Source organism: Apostichopus japonicus, chromosome 19 (genome assembly GCF_037975245.1).
Source record: "Apostichopus japonicus isolate 1M-3 chromosome 19, ASM3797524v1, whole genome shotgun sequence".
Lineage (NCBI taxonomy): Eukaryota > Metazoa > Echinodermata > Holothuroidea > Aspidochirotida > Stichopodidae > Apostichopus > Apostichopus japonicus.
In genome coordinates, this window is record NC_092579.1 from 21,974,353 (window position 1) to 21,993,323 (window position 18,971).

Consider the following 18,971-nt stretch of genomic DNA (forward strand, 5'->3'; position numbering starts at 1 on the left):
CCATGAGAAAACCTCACACTGTATTCCTAATTCCTGGTTGCGATTAGATGTACTAATGTACAGTAACAGGTGCCTCTCTTTCCTTCACATAAAAATTAAATTGATTGTTTAGTTTCATATATGCAAATCCTTATAACTGATGGCTTACATTTCTGGTATGATTTCTGTGGACCAGAGCGACATATATTATATTTATGGGTTTACCCAATCTTTCCCTTTCACAGTTGAACAAGGAACCAACAAATTTATAGCAATATACAACTCCCAAGTGCAGCTTTATAGGTCATTTGTATTTACCCCGAAGATGTCCTTTATTAATTTACGAGATTTAGAGCCTTATGTGACACAATTTTTACCTCAAATGAAATGTTATACATCAACAACAGAGTTACGAGTATCAATTATGGTATGTATGTATTTTAGATCCTCCTGCAAGCAGGAACTCGCGAAGAAGCCATCATTGGCTTATCAAAGCCGCAAGCTGACCGAAGTCTGTCTCTTAGATTCATATTTACAACAACTCTGTAACTGGACGACATACATTAATCTTGGAGTGACTCGAACTCGGGGCCTTATGATTGAAAGGCACCAGCGTTAACCACTGAGCTAACACTCCTTAGCTTGACTAACGTTTTTCTATTCACTGGCTTCATGTGATGTGGGTTTGAATGTTTAAGCCTTTGTTATACCTTTATTACAGGGTTGAACAGCCCTCTTCCATGATGTCTGAGGGTTCGTAAGGAGGGGGGTTCATTTTTGCACTTTTGGAAGTGTTACTGTCATCCAATAAATGTTACTAAACTCTATTGATCATTTCTTTTGTTCATCGATAGTAACTTTTATCCTTTTTTTTTTCCAGAATTACACTCAGTATATACCACTGTCTATCTACGATCTTCAAACTTGGATGGGTAGTCCGTCTATATTTGTCTACGACTGCTCAAATGCCGGTCTCATTTTGGATTCCTTTCAAGAATTCGCCAAGCAGAAAGAGCAAGAAAGAGCAGTAAGTCTGAAACAATTTTTTTCGTTTCTTCTGCTATATGTGCAATTTCATTTTTGGGGATTTGTATGAATTTTCATGTGATTGTAATGTCAGATCTAAGTCAAAAGGTGTCATTACTAGAAACCAGTAAAACTGTCAATATTTAAAGTTAATCAATTTGAACAAAAACTTGCCAGTGTTATTGTCACATGTATAATTAATATGTTTTGTGGTACCTAATATAGGATAAAAAGATATTACCAATGTTTTTCGTTTAAAGTGATATAGGTTCTGATGAACATACTTTGTGTTACAAGACTATGTTAGAGTGAAATTCTCATTCATACTGAGCAAGCCTGCTCGGATGTATGGACTTGGTGAGTATTGTGAGTATTATGTCAGTGTAGTCCGAGTACATCCTTTGTACTTACCAAAACCATGTGAGATTTGTAGATTTTGTAGATCATACTCTTGCATGTTTATTTTCCTCTCTACTTTGGATGATGATGTAACTAAATCATAACAATACTTGTCATATACTGAACCTCTGTCCTCTGGTGTTAAAGCTGTATCGGGAATTCCATTAAAAAGAGGCACAAGGCGATGCCTATCTTGACAGTATAAATTATATTTGTTGTTTTGACAGGTTCCCTACAATCACTTTGATATGGTGAGGTACTTCTTTTCCACAGGAATGAACCCTTATGGTAAAGAATGAGCAAATTTAAGGTATTGTTTATTAACAAAGTCAACAGACACAAACATGTTTTGTAAACAAAGATATATACATGCAATATTGTTTTGCACAATCTCTAGTTACCTCAATGTGCAATGTACCGTACAGGACAGCAGTGCACAGGCTCGGCGAGATGTCACCGTTTACAGATGTTGGAATGAATGGAGCCGTAAAGAAAGGGCATACACAGAATGAGAATAATACCTGAAATTCATTGCTAGTAGAGCTACTAGTATATGAAAGTAGGGCTACTAGTATATGAATGTATGCCACATATATGTGAAGCAACACTATTGAACATTATGTACTAAACACAGCCTTGATTATCTGGTATAATGGTCTTCAAGTAACGTTCTACTGGGTGTACTGTGTTATATTTATTTCACTACATTGTGCAATGTGCATTCTGGGATGCGGTTTGCGTATCATGTGATTTATCTTAGCTATTGATTCTTTTGTTTTCTGTTTTGACACATGAAAGTGAAAAAAGTGTTTCGTTTGGATTTAAATACCATCGCAATGGCACATAATATTGCCATATATATCTCTTTTTAGCATTCCAAGGTATAGTACAGAAGGGAAATACCCCATACAACCCTTATACAATTTATGTCAAATTTAGCTGGTTTTGCAAAGGAGAATTTAATTTAAAAAAAAAGTTACACAGACTATATTTCATTCTCAAATATATATACTAACAACAGTTTACTTGTGTGGGTTTTCATGAGGTCAATTCATAATAAGGGTCACTAATTGCAGATATATATAAACCTACCTTTGTATATATATGATAGAAGGGTTTTATTAAATTTACCTATGGAGGAAGTGAATCGACCAACACATTTTTACAATTTTATGTTGTTAATATTTTCATTCATTAGCAAGTTTGCTCACAGGTCAATTATGCCTGCATCTCTTAATGCGGAGAAAAATAAAACACCAAAACAAACTCGCTGCTGTTGTTCAATCAAATGTTTTTTCCTTCTTAGATTTTGGTTTGTGATATATTTTATTACTTTTGCTCTCTCTCCAGATCGCGTCACTGGGCCCCAACTCCTGCAGACATAACATTGCTGTCCCACCGTCCGCCAAGAACTGTATACAACTAGCCGCCTGTGCGAGCAACGAACTTCTCCCAATGAACCCAGAGCTGCCAGCCGATCTCTTCACATCGTGTCTTACAACGCCGATCAAGATTGCCTTGCGCTGGTAATTCTTTGCATTTATTCTTTGCGTTCTTTGCGTGACAGTTCGTAACTCACAACTTTGACCTAGATGCATATATTTACACACAATTGGATACCCCTCTGCCTTATTAAGAGACTTGTGGTTCGGTTACAACCATTTGGGGAGTAGGGGGTGGTGGGGACATTTCCTCAATTGTGGACCGTGATCATAGTAGCAACTTGATCAGTGATGTTAGAATGAGTGTTTGGTGTGTGGGATGCTCTGAACCTTCAGGACCTGAATTCCAAACGTCAAAGGACTCTCCAATTACATGATTAAATGTTCTGAAAGTCCCGAACGTGGTCGTTACATGAGATCAATGGCTTGGAAACTAAGACACCTTGTTCGCTAGAAAGGGCAAACATGCTGCCACAGCAGAAAGCGTGCAAAGCTTGCCACATTTAGAACATGTGGTCATTTTTTTAAGTCCCTGTCACACTTTCATTCTCTGTATGGCTCTCTGCAGCGACTTAAAAATGGGAAAGGAGTTTCAATGTCATCGACCTGATGAAAGCGATAGCTCTGATATCGTTTTCGATTTCCATCAAAGTTGACCAAATAATTTTTCTCAGGAACAGTTTGGTTAGGGTGAAGTTTTCCATTTTGTTGTGGAGAATAATTATTCTCCATAGAGCATGGTTTAGACAGGGGTTTGGTTCTATAGAGCAATGCAATTGGATTCAGGAAAAGACACATCCGAGTCCTCTAGATTCCCTGAATTAAATGGATTATTTTCTTCATTTCCTCTTTTTATTTTCTTGATTTATGTTTTTTTTATTCTCCAGGTTCTGCTACCATAAAAGCAAAGCATTAGTGCCTGGTGTGACAGTTGACCTTGTAGATAAGTGAGTACCATTTTTTAAAATGGATATTGGTTTTTGTATTTTTAATGACAGTAGTGTTATTTTGTAGTCTCATAGAGTTTGTGTTGGGAAAGATTTTGTTTACCTTTGCAATATCCTCTTTGTCATTTAAATTTATGGAAAGGAAAATGAAGAAAAAATTCTTGTCCTTGTCCTCATTGATTTTTCAACCACAGCTGGTAAGTTTTGGTATTTTGACCTATTTGTTTCCTTTATGTCATCCATCAGTGAAGGTTAAAAGAATCTTGGCTCTTATAACTTCCTGATTGTAAGAATGAAGTTAACCTCATTAGAAAAGGAAAAAATCTGTGTCAGATTTTGTAAATTTTTACAATTTTTCTCTTTCGTGATCTTCTCTTCTTTTACATCTCCATAACTCAACCGGAGATCTAGTGTGAAATATGTTAAACATGTTTGAGGTTAAACATGTTGAAGTGTTATTGTAACATGCAACCTAAGGTTCTAGAAATTGACTACAACTTTCTTGGCCATGTTGGCAATGTTTAAAGCTATCTTCCAAAGAAACCAGGATGTTAAAAATAGAATTTTCAAGACTGAAAATGCATTTCCTTGTAAAGTGGTCGCCATCATTCGAATACATGAAGTTTGGAAAGGTTAGTCTGATGTTTTGCTGGTAATACTTGAAGCAGTTTGGAATTCCCAATAGGCTATTTTTAGCACTAGTTATTTCAATCTTGGCTGTGTTGCCTGGCATTTTGCCATTGCGTTGATGATTTCAGTTTGGTTTGGTTATGACCATTTAAAGAGATTGTCTGGTAGCAGGAGAAAAGGGACAGTTGCAAAATATGGTTGTTTGTGGGTTACTACAGTGAATAACCATGCCAGCTAAACAGTTAGCTTATGTAAGGCAATGTAACATAGCTTTTGATGATAATGGTCTGTACTCTGTGATGTTTTCATCTAAAATTCTTTGCATTCTTTCGTATCGCCTCTTAAAAACCTAGAATTGTGATAGATTAGATGTGTCTACTTTGCATTCATAATGCTGTACACACAATGATAGTTGTAAGCATATTCGATAATGTTACTGTCAAAAGATTTCATCATCTTCAAGGAAATCAAAACGATCGAAATAAATCCAAACTTTTAAAATATTCCAGCTGTAAGTTTGTTAAATACTGTTGATAAAATATATATTCCAGACATAATTTGAAAGCAATGTCAAATTTGTCGTGGGGGGGGGGGGCAGGAGTTTCCTCTTAAGCATTTAAGTCATTGTAGGGGAGTATTCCCTTTCAGTGTTTTATAGGTATTTACCACTCAAACCATATCCTATAAATCACTTGTATTTTTGTCAAGTTTGTGGAATGTAGAATACCGACATTGCCCCATCAAACTTGCATATTGTGTTTACGTTTGCTCCACTCTGTTGATAACAGGTTATGAAATTAACATCACACCAGGGTCTATGGGTGAAAAAAATTAGACATAAAGAGTGTTACAAATTTACAAGTGAAACAATATATTGCATTAAATATGTGGGACACAAGTTTTCTTTTGTATTGCAAATCGATAATGGATTAAATAATTTTTAGCAGTACTAGCCAAACTGTTGTACCCAGATAGGTCTTTTAGTCAGAATAAGTGCTATTCTCAATGATTTGTGAATGTTAACATGATTTGGTCAGAGTGAAACAGTATCAACAACTCATTAATTACAACATGTAGCTTTAAGTGAGTACTTTCGGTTTTGATTTCGTACGGGGGATACACACAGACACGACTGCAGTGTAACTTAACTCTGTGCCACTTCACAGCCAGTGCTTGTGATATATCTGTTTTGTTCACACTGCACTCTGTGTTATGTGATTTATGTTATAGAAAAGGACGTCCCATTTCCTCTTTCGACCTGGGATAGCGTCGCTCTTATCAACAGGTTATTATTACGCACGTACTGTATGTAACCATGCATAGCTGGTCAGTCAGAGTACAAGTGTTGCTTATTTTATCATACGAAAAAGCAAGTTTTTGTCAATGTTCAAAGTACCCAATGAGTAGTATTTTACTGAGTGTAGTTTTTCCCCCTTCTGGTTGATGTGTGTAGTTGCACAACAGAAATGGTTGAAGGGAATAGGGAGGAGAGTGAAGCTTCAAAATGTAGAGAGAAACATCCCTATCACACCCCCCCCACCCTCTCCTCCGCCCTCTCCTCCGCCCTCTCCCTTTCCCTCCCTCCTCCCATTCTTACCTCTGTGTAATTTGGACACTTCTAAATATTGTGAAAAAAAAAGACTTGTGCAGACAAGTATATGGTTACTTTGTCAAGCCAGTTTCTACTCGAAGCTTTTGAACGGAAAGTGTAATGTTACGTTGTTGAAGTACATATCGTTTAATGAACAGTTAGTGTACATTTAAAATGTTTCGACCTGTCCAGAGCCCATCTCAAGTTGTCAACACTTACAAAGCTTTTCATTGCAGAATACCTACTTTGTGCATTTGGAGTTTGGTAAGAGGGTGCTTTGGTTTGTTAGTGTTAAAACAATTAGCCTAATTTATAGATATTAATGTTTCCTAATCGTCTAATGTGAAAAACAATCAAAACAAATCCTTAATGACCCGGGTGACATAGGGTTGGTTCTGGTAAAAACTACGATGAATTTTTTTCAATTGAGGGATTTTTTTCAAACATGTATATTTTGTTGGATTATCATTGTAATTGTGGGAGTAGAAATTTACATCAATCAGGCATCAAACATTGTTTTAAACCGAAAGCATTGGTGTTGTGTTTAGAATGAAACCTCACCCCTGGCTGCCACACAATACGTGAGCATAAAAGTGCATTGTTCAGGTGGTAAATATGTTCAGGTCACAACAGCATATTAAAGATATATATACCTGGAAAATCAGGTATTCCTTGTCTGTGAGGCTCATGTTTGTTTTGTTTTGTTCAAATCAAGTGAAGTTTGGCCTTAATATTAAACAATGCAATCAAAGAAAAATGTACGTAGGTCTACTGCCCTAGGATGAAGTTACTGTTCACATGTAGTAAGGCTGAAACTAAAAGCCAGCCGCACTGCACCGCAATAATTAGGTTTTTGTTGTCTTTTTAGAGAATAATTCTGTAGTTTGCCAGTATTACCTTTAATAGTAAATTCATGGGAACTTGGGAAGTGGAAAATAATAATAAGCAGTTATTTCAGCAGTTATTTTCACTACGCTTAATTGCCAACAAATGTGGGAGAAACCTGCAAGGGCTTATGGATTACAACTCACACGTCGGGTGGCTTCGAATTCAACATTTTAACTCAAATTTGGAATCTTTTCAATTTAGAAATTTTAGATAGGAAAAACATACATTGCTCTAGGATGAAAAACCCACCTTACTATGACCCGGCTGGGTGTCGAATGATTGCTAAGCCTCATTGCTTCAAATGCCACGCCTTTATCCACTCGGCCACAGCACCAATTTTTTTTATTGTTAAGATACAAATTAGCTGTTTTTAAAGTAAATGAATTCATTAGTAGCAGAAACGAAGCCATCATTTGTTTAAAGCAAAAGTATTGTGAGAATGTAAAGACAAATGCATTGTGGGTAAGGCAAACATACAGTATTGTCAGAAGACTAAAGAATGAAGTAATTACTTATATTATTCTCTCCGAAACAGAATTCCTGGTCGCCTTAATGACAGGAGGACACCACTCGGTGAATTGAATTGGATCTTCACGGCCATCACTGATACGATAGCCTGGAATGTACTACCCAGAGGTAGGTTCTATTAGTGTTGGGTGCAATTTTTGAAGATGTGGTGCTTTTGAAGCATTATATAGGAGGACATCGTAGAATGGTCTTAGCGATCGGAAATTGTCCGTACTGGCGGATTTTGTTTCAGCCTCTTTGAATATTCAACTGAAACTTAACAGTTCTTTTAGTTCACAAAGAGGGTCGTAACGATATGTAAAAATACCTTTGAGAGCTTTGTGTTAGATTCTGCTCACACAATAGTGTGCTTTGTCGGTTGATATCGGCATGTGAACAAGGCAGGTATACCCATCCTAACTGCGAAGATTTTAGATCTAATTGCAAATTAGAGTTTACATCTTGTCAAATTTACACGTTTTATTCTGCATTGTGGATTCGACAAAATCTGACTTTTACTAATGTATATATTTATTATATATCGATAGTTTTCTAAAACTTGCACATTATGAACATATTTTTTTTTTTTGGTTATTAACTACAATACATCATTTTTAAATTTTTTAATATATTTTTAATTAATTACAATATATCATCGTTCTTTTTCTCCAGAGCTCTTTCAAAAGCTTTTCCGTCAAGACCTCTTAGTAGCAAGTCTGTTCAGGAATTTTCTCTTAGCCGAGAGGATTATGCGATCTTATAATTGTACTCCTATATCCAGTCCCCAGTTACCACCAACCTACCAGCATCCTATGTGGTAAGCCAATAATCCTAGCAAATAATGTCAGTTGTGTCTCTTTACCCAGGTGTATAGATGAGGACCTAAGAGCAAACATTGTATAATAATTAGAATTATTATATATAATTATTATTATAATATAATTAGTGCATTGTACTATGGCTTCACCCTATCGACTGGGTGTTCCCTCCAAGGGATGCATAAGTGTGGTGGTACACTGTAGTACCCCAGGAAAGACTGATTGGATTGTTCACACTTAGGTGTGTGCATGTGACAACTTAGCGACAGTGACTAGGGGTTAACTATTATCAAGTCATATGAGAAGGCCTTGCCCTTGAAACAAGAACTCTACACTACAAACAACTAATTACAATAACTGTAACTGAACTTTCCCTGTCTCCTAGCAACCATGAATGTCTCAAGAGAAAGTCACTTCTCTTTGATGGTTGCTTATTCTCCTTAGCAACCAGCCTTCCACATGCTTTTCTTTATTGCTATCTGCTGCTATTTTCATACTCTTCTTTTATTTGACTTTCCCAGGCAAGCATGGGACCTAGCAGTGGACATATCTCTCTCCCAACTCCCTGATCTCATCAAGGGTGGAGATTACCAACACAGTCCCTTCTTTGCCGAGCAGCTGACAGCCTTTCAAGTTTGGTTGACGATTGGATGTGAGGGACGACAACCGCCAGAACAACTTCCGATCGTTCTACAGGTGAAAAAAAAGGGTTTTTAATTTTAATTTGTTTTATTTATTTATTTCTTATTTTAATTTATATTTTTATATCATATCCCTGCTTAATTATGATTTTTGGCACAACTGGTAATCTGTTCCCATATAATTCCTACAAAATTCAAAAGTAAAAGTATCCATCCTAAGGTCTGGAAACCTTTGACATAATTAAGATGAGCCTTTAAATTCTATATTTTTAAACCTTTTTTAATCTTTCACTGTACACAGGTGTTACTGAGTCAGGTCCATAGACTTCGGGCACTGGATCTACTTGGAAGGTTTCTGGACCTTGGTCCATGGGCTGTCAGTCTTGTAAGGAATCTGTCTTCTTTTGTCACCATATTTATTTATTTCAAAGAATAACATTCAGAGAAGAATTGATGTTAGTTTCCCATATTCACAAAGTACTTTAAATAAATATCATATTTCTCCAGTCTCCACTAGATGTTATAAGCAGATATTAAAAGAAATATTGTTGATAGTGACTTGACAAGAACTATTAAAGGTAAGGTTATTTTAACATTTAGTAACTCCCCTTCTCTCCCTCCTCCTCTCCCATGTTCGTGCATTCTCCCCCCCCCACCCTCCCTCCCATAGAGAGTGAAAATAATCAGATTCCTTTGTTTTACATTTCTCTTCACGACAGGCCTTGTCTGTAGGCATATTTCCATATGTCTTAAAGTTACTTCAGAGTTCAGCAAGAGAACTCCGCCATCTACTCGTTTTCATCTGGGCAAAGATCCTAGCAGTTGACAGGGTATGAATAACTAATAAGAAAACTAATACTCCATCCTATACCAGTTTATCACTAAAGAAAATCATGCTCATTTCAATCGTCAGGTGGTTTAACTCCTTCATACACGATTATGTATGGCAAAATTACTTCTAAAAGATAAAGTGGTGCCCGGTGCCACAGTTTGGTGTGAAAATTATCGATAGAAAGTAAAATTATGTTATTTGTTATTGGGTCTTCATATTAGAACAACTGTTTGTGATTCATCTTCGTGGAACCGTGTGTGTTTAATATGCACACTTGCAAAAGTTTCAAGCTGGGTTTTCATTTTCATACTTGACGTTAAAAGAAGTCTATTGAAGAAAACGAAAAAAGTTAAAGACTGCTTTGATTTTTGGTATTATGTTTTGGGCAACTTGTCTTTGTTTTCAAATAATTGTACAGGCTCCAAATTACTAGATTGCTAGAAGTTTTCAAAAAGTACTTTCCTGTAGGTCTTTACAAATTGTTCTCAGACATTCTAAATGAATACACAAGATGACTACACGTCCCAGTGAAATAAAAACAGTTTAGGACTGACCAATGGTGACCATATTTTTGTATCTAGCTTATTTTGAGTCAATGCAGCATACCTTTAAGTACTGCTGCAAACCTAGTGTTATCAGCAATGTCAGTTTTCCGTGGCAAATAAATGACTATGCATGAAGCATCATGATCCCCAGGCATAGTACACCGAAGGGCTATTGCATCACAGTCAAATTCTCGATTATCTGGGGCCTCGTTATCTCAATTCCAGACCCAAAATTCCGACCTTCCATAGTTGTAAGATCTGCCACATGTATCGCCACGATAGTACTCCAGTACTTCATATTATGTAATTATAATACGCAAGTGTCTTGACATCCCCAAAACAAAACGAGTGCCCTGGTTTTTGCAGTTTTTCCAATACTGAAGCTAGCACTGTGGCTGTGTTTCTACTGTTTTGTAATTTCACAATGTGGGAGACATTTCTCTATGTACTGATAATAAAATAGCAAGCAATTTCATGTATAGGAAACTTTATTATCCAGATGTTCTCAGATGATTTGTGAAGGTAATCTTGGTTTTACTGTAGATAGAAATGATGCATGTTAAAAGATGGCAACCACAGTAAAGAAGCTGTGCTATCGTAGTAAGTACAGTTATTTATTTCTTCAACGGTTTTGTGTTGACTTTGTTTTATTTGTAGGCTTGTAAAGCTGATTTGGTCAAGGACACTGGACACAAATACTTCTTGTCTGTGCTCTCAGATCCATTCATGCCGGTAAGTTGATAGATAGAGCATGGTAGATGTAGAGTTCAATAGATGTAGAGCTAAGATGAGAAGTAGAAAATGGTACCAGGAGGAAGCAAAATAGCTAGTAGGAGGCAGATATAGCAACATAGATATGGCATTAAGCTAGATAGAGGTAACTATAGCAACATAGATGCAGTATTAAATAAGATAGAGGTAGCTATAACAACATAGATATGGCATTAAGCTAGATAGAGGTAACTATAGCAACATAGATATAGCATCAAACTAGATAGAGGTAGCTATAGCAACATAGATATGGTATTAAACTAGATAGAGGTAGCTATAGCAACATAGATATGGTATTAAACTAGATAGAGGTAGCTATAGCAACATAGATATGGTATTAAACTAGATAGAGGTAGCTATAGCAACATAGATATGGTATTAAACTAGATAGAGGTAGCCAAAGCAACATAGATATGGCATTAAGCTAGATAGAGGTAACTATAACAACAAAGATATGGTATTAAACTAGATAGAGGTAGCTATAGCAACATAGATATGGTATTAAGCTAGATAGTGGTAACTATAGCAACATAGATATAGCATTAAGCTAGATAGAGGTAGCTATAGCAACATAGATATAGCATGAAGCTAGATAGAGGTAGCTATAGCAACATAGATATGGTATTAAATTTAGATTTCATTTTATGTAATGAGTGCTTAAGACATGTCACTTTTTTTAGTTCGGTTGTTAAAGGCAGGCAGTCCAAGAACAATTTTGCAGTCTTCTCATCTTTATGGCCTTACCAGAACTTGGTCAATTTCAGACAATGCAAGAGTCTTTTCTTAAAACAGCTTCATTCTTTCCAAGTTTTATTGCCTGCTGCGTACCGAGTGTGTGATAGGTCATCCTCAGTCGCACCTTGTAGATTTGATAAGAATGGATTTCTGAGACAATTTTTGGTAATTGCTTTTGATATTTTGCAGGCTCAACATAGGACAATGGCTGCCTTTGTCTTAGCGATGATCGCAGAAGATTACGCTCCAGGACAGGTATCTTATAGCAAATCTTTAATTCTCCTCAACCCCTCACTTCCACTCCTCCTCTCCCTCCTCCTTTGCTCTCAGCTTCCTTGTGTAGTTTTGATGGGAAGAACAGACTTAATTCAAATTTGACCTTTCCTTTTAATAGATGCCTTTTGCTTCTCTACAAAGTACAATTACCTTAATGAGTTTCAATTTGCTTTGGAGACTATGAAAGATATTACATGGTACTCACCAGGCTTGGGGCGATTACATCTGAATGTAATCGATTACGATTACTTGAGAATGTATGATTACGATTATGATTACGATTACAGCCTAAAGTTGAAGTAATCGATTACGATTACATTGTAATGTAATCGTGATTACAATCACGATTACATTGTGGTTACTTGCACAATCCTCTGCATATCTGTTTAATATAACTCTCTGCCGGGAAATAGGGCAATGAAATAGGGCAAAGGAAGGGCATTTACAGTATATACGGACAAAATTGTGGAAGTATATCTACAATTCCTACCAGGCATTACACATTTATGCCTTAACACGTTTAAGATGTGTAACCCATAAGTCCAGTAAAAAATACAATTTAAACAGACAATTAAACAGACAACCAGTTGTGTATGCAAAAGGATTGTGAACGCTGAGAGGCAGCATTGAACAGAATAATTCAGGTGATAAAATATCCTTGAATATGGCGATCAAATCCCCAGTACTTCTTAGTATAAGTTTATTGTGCTGGAGAATTCTAGAAGCAGGAACACTTCTTTGGTCACACTAAAAGCCAATAGTAAGAATTAGTTTTAATCATTTCTTCTAATTTTGCCCTTCTCATTCAAATTTCACTGTAATCATAAATGTAATACGATTACGATTACTTTGCCCTTGTAATCGATTACGATTACGATTACTTTGTAATTTTCACAAAAGTAATCGATTACGATTACGATTACTTCAAAAAATGTAATCGATTGTAATCGATTACGATTACTGATTACGATTACCCCAAGCCTGGTACTCACAATATTGTTTGAAAGTTTAGGATTCCAAACTCAGGGCAGGTCTAAATGACAAACAGCAAACAACCCAGATTCAATCACGATGGCAAACCAAACAAGCCAGATCCAATCATGATATGATTACAGTCCAGACGACACTTATTCAGATTTGATTACACTCCAGAAAACACTTATTCAGACACCAGACCAGACAAGCTAACTTTAAGCAAGATTACACATTTAGACAATCTAGATTCACTGATGATGCATGCCAATCCAATAAACTCTTCTTCAAACATTAATGCAGACCAGACAGGAATTCATCTCCCAATTCCAGACGAGAGAGGATGTATCATCCATACAAAGTTGTATAAAGCAAACCATTATTAGATATGCTGATTTATGATAGTAGGGTTCTTTACATACAGTTTGATTCTTGCCTCCGTTCAGGAAGCTGCCTTACAGTGCAATGTCATCGCCATCTGCTTGGAGCAACTGAACGATAACCATCCTCTCTTGAGGCAGTGGCTAGCGGTCTGTCTGGGACGGGTCTGGACCAAGTACGACGCTGCCAGGTGGTATGGGGTACGGAGTGGTGCTCACGAGAACCTCTACAGACTATTGACAGATCCAGTACCAGAGGTGCTTCTTCAAATTGGTTACAACTATCTAGAGCAGGGTGATTGGAGGGAGGAAGGGTTGTGTTATAGTAGATGGAGGGTTGTTAGGGAGATAAAGTAACAATATTTATGGTCAGTTGTCGAATAGTGGAAGGTTTTGTGGTTTAATTCGTAATATGATCATGCAGCTGTCTCAGTTGGACAGTACTGTTCATTTACTAATGAATCCACCTGACTATACTGATGCTAGACTAGATACATACACAGAAGATGTTTGTGTGTAGGAAACATGAGGAGCTCATCATATTATTATATCAATCACAGTTTTGTATTTGAATCTGGGTATTTCCTTTTTTATTGGGGGGGGGGTGGATGAGTGTCATTCACATGTAACGGGACATAGTACGTCACGGTTTGTTTGACAATCCCAGAAGGATTTAGCAAAGCCTCATTAACGGTTATCATCAATTTGCTTTTTCCGTCAGGTCCGAGCTGCTGCTGTGTACGCCCTGGGTACTTTTATCGGTAACAGTGGGGAGAGAACTGACCACGGTACGAACATCGACCACAATGTCGGCATGACACTCATCACCGTCGCTCAGGATGGGAGCCCTATCGTGCGCAAGGTAAATATCAATTTATACTGAGGTGGTGTTCTATGTTATACCATCATTCATATTAATCTGGGATGGATGGATGGATGATGATAGGGCAGATGTACAGTCATTATGCATTATTCAGTAATTACCATAAAGCAGTTTTCCAGTTTTGGTCTGTTTTTCCAGACCGCTGGACCTTAGATCCCAAAACAACTTCCTTAACTCAACCATTCAAATTTCATTTCAAATAATCAAGTTGGTTTGTTGTTCTTAAATTTCTGGTGTTCTTCTGTCTAAATTTTAATTTTGAATCTCTGATTGACTAAATTTTAGGCTCAAATGGAAACAACTTACTCTCTATGCAGCCGTTGGTCTGGCAGACATGAGATACGTCAGCAAATTTGATTTTAAATCTTGTTCTCTCTCTCACTCTCTCTGTATTTCCTGATGAAATATGAAACAAAGCAAGAAATGTATTTGAACTTGGTTATTCCTCACAGTTGTACAAATAATTGTACACCATTAGCCTTTTCATTCTTTGCAGACCCTCAAAAAGCGGATTCAGGGATGTTGTAACTATTTGTGAAAGTTTAGGAAAATCGTGTATTGAAATTTCAAACATTTCGTAGATTTTAAGCTCATAAGAAGTCTTCAACAAATATCGTTTGACAGCGTAGTTTCTTCACAGCCTCTATGCCAAACCACGACCAAGGAGATTAACACTTAATACTCCCATGATTGTGTTTTGACCCACAACGGCATTGGAGCCAAATCTAAGAGTTTGAAAAAGATTAAAGAGTGTTAGTATCTGATCTCTTGCAGGAGCTAGTGGTGGCGCTGTACCAGTTAATCAGCCAGTTCGAGGCTCAGTTTGCCTCGATCGCTCGCCAGGTGATGGAGGACGACTCCAGCACAGTCCCGGCTGGAGTGGCGACTACACCAGGTGGATGGCTTGTGGTGCATGATTCAGCCCGCTCTAATGGTATTGTGCTTTCCCCCCTGCTTCCTTATTATGTTCACCTTCCTAACTCTTGATCTACATTACAATTCATGTACTTAATAAGAGCTGTACTTTGTACCTAGGAATTCAATGCATTGGCAACACTTTCGAACTCTGTAATGGAAATTGACGTCCCTGAAAACATTCCTGTACTTTAAGTTGACTAGAATTGCATGAGGAATAGATTGGGATGGGGGTGGGGAGGGGTGAAAGGGGGGAATAAAAGAGGACTGCATTAAGTTTTGTAGGACATTTCTGTACTAGATTAAAGATAAATGAAGAAAGGAAATCTGAGGGGAGATTGTTATTGTTTATATCCCAGTACCTTTTTTTTGTTTTTTTGCATTTACTTATATAATACAGAATAATATAAAAAGCTTGTATTTCTCATACCAAAAACAATATATATATATATATATTCCATTCCCTACCACTGTCTAGGTTGAATGAAATTGGGTATGTCATCCCTAGTTACAAGGTATACAAAGTACTGTGGCATGTTACTGGTGCACTCCAGATAGAAATGGCTGTACAGGGACCTGCAACAACTAAGGGCTGGGGGTAGCTCACTTGGTAGAGTGCATTGCTTGTAATCCTGTTCGCACTCTCTAGCGGTCTGTACTAGATTAAACGATTGATAACTTTGCTTACTATGACTAGACTAATACATGTTAGCACCATAAATCTCTTAGCTAGACTGGAGGGCTTTCCAGTTATGTGTCAGTATTCCACGACTGGATAAGAGAACTTGATACAAATTTATCACCTGGTGCAAAAAGCAGCTTGAAAAGAAATAGAAGCAAGGAATGTAGAAAGCTTGATCTTTTCCAAATTAATTGTTGTATTCTGCTGGAGTGTTGTGAATTAAAGTTGCTAACCCTCTATAAAATGTCATAACAACATTAAAATGAAAAATGAGAATCTAGCAATTTTTTTAATAGGACAAATTCTAAGTTATACCATTTTTACACTATTTTCTGTTAAACACTTGGAGGTGACATTATGACAGTCAATAACTGAGCATATCTTTTTTCTAAAATAATACTTATAATTAATTGCATGTTTGCAATGGTAATAGTCAGAAAGTGGAAAAAACCACTGCTAAAGGAAAATTATTTGTTTATAGCTGATAACCATGTGTAAACCCATGGAAAGAAAACATTATGGATGCATAATGTTAAATTCAAGAGCTAATTTGGTTATTCATTGTGATAAACATTGTGATGCTTTAGACGTCAATTATTGTGTTTCGGCCAACTTTGGTCTTATTCAGGTTCAATAACAGATAATCCACTGAACATCACCACTGAATAATCATATTATGTAAATTCAGGTCATGTATATGCATTTCCTCATGTATATAAGTATGCAAATAATCAGTAGAGGGTTCTACATCATTCATAAGAAACTTATCCCTTTCAAACTACCACATTGAAATAGTCACAATATGTGTTGTGGCCACCCCTATGCATATTCAGAACACATGATTATTCATCACTATGTTAACATTTTCACCCACTTGGGACACTTTTTTTCTATACTGTACTGTCATGTCCCGCTTCAGAGCACTCAGTAGTGTCAGTATGAGCAGTATGAGTATCATGTTTCTAAAAGAAAGGAACTGTTTGTACTGTCAATACGAGTGCTTTGAAGCATGCTATGGAAGGACAGTTTAGAGAGGTATTAGCATTAGGAAGTTGTCCCAACTGGCTGACATTTTTACGATAGAATTAACTGATCTTTGCCTGATGCATTTATGCCGATAAGCATTAGAGGTCTTAACCTTGTTTCATCCAAAAATGATCTTTACGAATATTGATTGAATTGTCTCCAAGTGTACTATTGGCACTTTTCTGTATGCAACACACTGCCATGACACTTAGATAGAGCCTGGGCACAGAAAAAAAGCCAAATAACTTGGTCCACTCTTGATCCCAGTCCCCTTACATCGAGACTGTAACCGTGGAACATGACAATGTGTCTTCATGATTATTCATCAGACTGTAAACTGTGATAAAGTGAACGTATAGGCCCTGAACTTGTACTTACGTGTAAATAAAGATTTGAGGTCACCCGCATAGTTCAATAAAAACTTTATTCCATACACAAAATGTGTTTCAGCACTAGTCATGTATACAGCACACAATGCATGATTATTCACTATGGTGTTAGGCTACACTTATACATTCATATGCAAATGATCATTAGAGGTCATAGTTCATTAAACATGAGTCCTTAGATCATCATGCTATAAACATAATACACAAGAGTTGGTAGCATGCATGTATATGCGATACATGTGATATTAATGTACTCATTTCATTGTGTATTACCAAAGTAGTAGAACAAATCTTAGTCTTGTCGTATGTACAAATATATTGATAGGTGTCTCATACATAGCAGGTGTGATTGGTCATTACATGTTTCAATATTCATGTACTGTTAAATGGAGATGCATTTATTTGATTGGACTATTGAAAATGAATATTCATAAATCATCAATCCAAGGGCTGTCACATGTATATTGCTTCAGTCAACAGTGTGATCATTCATTGAATCATGACATTACCTCTTGTAGTAGCTTCACAGATCAACCTTTGCTGTTTGTGTATTCCAGCTAAATTTAGCAAAAAATCCATAAATGTAACATTTCTTTTCTGTGGAATTCTCATGTCTGCCCAAGAACTCTACTTCCGAGAGTTCCCGGAAAGGAATTGTTTTCCTGCAAGTTTTGTTGATTTACAAAATTCATTGTAGGCAATATCTGTGAATGCTAATCACAGAGGATGTCTTGGACAAGAAAGTTTACTGGGAAAATAAAACAAATTTGAAAGAGCAATGAAATTATAGGCCAAGTTCTAAAGCAATTGAAGTGTAAAATATTTGCACAAAAGAAGTGAAGATTAGTGAAGTGGGATCAGAAAGAGTAGAAGTGGGCTTCTGAAGATTGGGAGGTTGGTGGTTTGAAGCTTGACAAGTGGGGAAATGGAGGTTGGGAAGTGTGACTTTGAAGGTGGGCAAGATGAGCCACATAGTTCAACTTATTTGTACGGAATTAAGGTCGGAACAACTCACTACCCATACATGTGTGTGGCACTATATATAACTCACAAAATGCGGTTTTTACTTAATGGTGAAGTCATGTGTCGTTTGATGACTTGCATAGTAATATTTACATAACCAAAGAGTTTGTCCGTAACCAATAATACTTTCAGTAACTGCAATGTCTGGGCAACAGGTGTGAGAGAGCCCAATGGAACTATTTAGTATGTGAAAATATCTGATCCTATTTTGCTAGCTGGAACTATGGATGGTTAGCAGTCTGAAGTGAAAGTTTGCAAAATTCTAAAGGAACTAACTCGGAAGAATGATTGCTGCTTGGAATCTATCGTCATCGTTGTGGATGGAAGCGGTGTGGATTAAATAATTCAAGATTTTACGATAGTCTAGACTCTAAGGAGTAAATGACTTTTAGATTAATATCGGAATGGTAACGATGCAACAGTGGCATCATGCAAAACCAAAAATGTAATCTGTATTCTGTTGAAAGAAATTTTTGAAAATAATTGTTGAAGGAGTACTATACCGATAGATGATAGTTTATCTGAATGCATTGCTTGCTAAATAGGTGTTTGAATCGTATATCAATTAGCATGGAATGCTGTGACAGTCTAGAACCACTAAGAATAAGATTTTTTTGAATTAACTGTGACTTGTTGGAATGGCATTTTTGTTTCCGAAATAGATAGTAGACTTG

At 36.7% G+C, this 18,971-nt stretch overlaps 1 protein-coding gene across 3 annotated transcripts in view; it reads left to right on the forward strand.

Moving 5' to 3' along the window:
• LOC139960595 (regulatory-associated protein of mTOR-like) overlaps nt 1-18,971 on the forward strand; it is an 83,000-nt gene that overhangs the window by 40,427 nt on the left and 23,602 nt on the right. For all 3 annotated transcript variants that reach the window (XM_071959063.1, XM_071959060.1, XM_071959062.1), the window contains 13 exons: nt 860-1,006; nt 2,755-2,930; nt 3,734-3,793; nt 7,438-7,538; nt 8,082-8,226; nt 8,749-8,923; nt 9,170-9,253; nt 9,588-9,698; nt 10,903-10,977; nt 11,941-12,006; nt 13,446-13,637; nt 14,101-14,241; nt 15,037-15,196. In XM_071959063.1, coding sequence (XP_071815164.1) covers nt 860-1,006; nt 2,755-2,930; nt 3,734-3,793; nt 7,438-7,538; nt 8,082-8,226; nt 8,749-8,923; nt 9,170-9,253; nt 9,588-9,698; nt 10,903-10,977; nt 11,941-12,006; nt 13,446-13,637; nt 14,101-14,241; nt 15,037-15,196 — 1,633 coding nt within the window. The remainder of the gene's footprint in view (nt 1-859; nt 1,007-2,754; nt 2,931-3,733; nt 3,794-7,437; nt 7,539-8,081; nt 8,227-8,748; nt 8,924-9,169; nt 9,254-9,587; nt 9,699-10,902; nt 10,978-11,940; nt 12,007-13,445; nt 13,638-14,100; nt 14,242-15,036; nt 15,197-18,971) is intronic.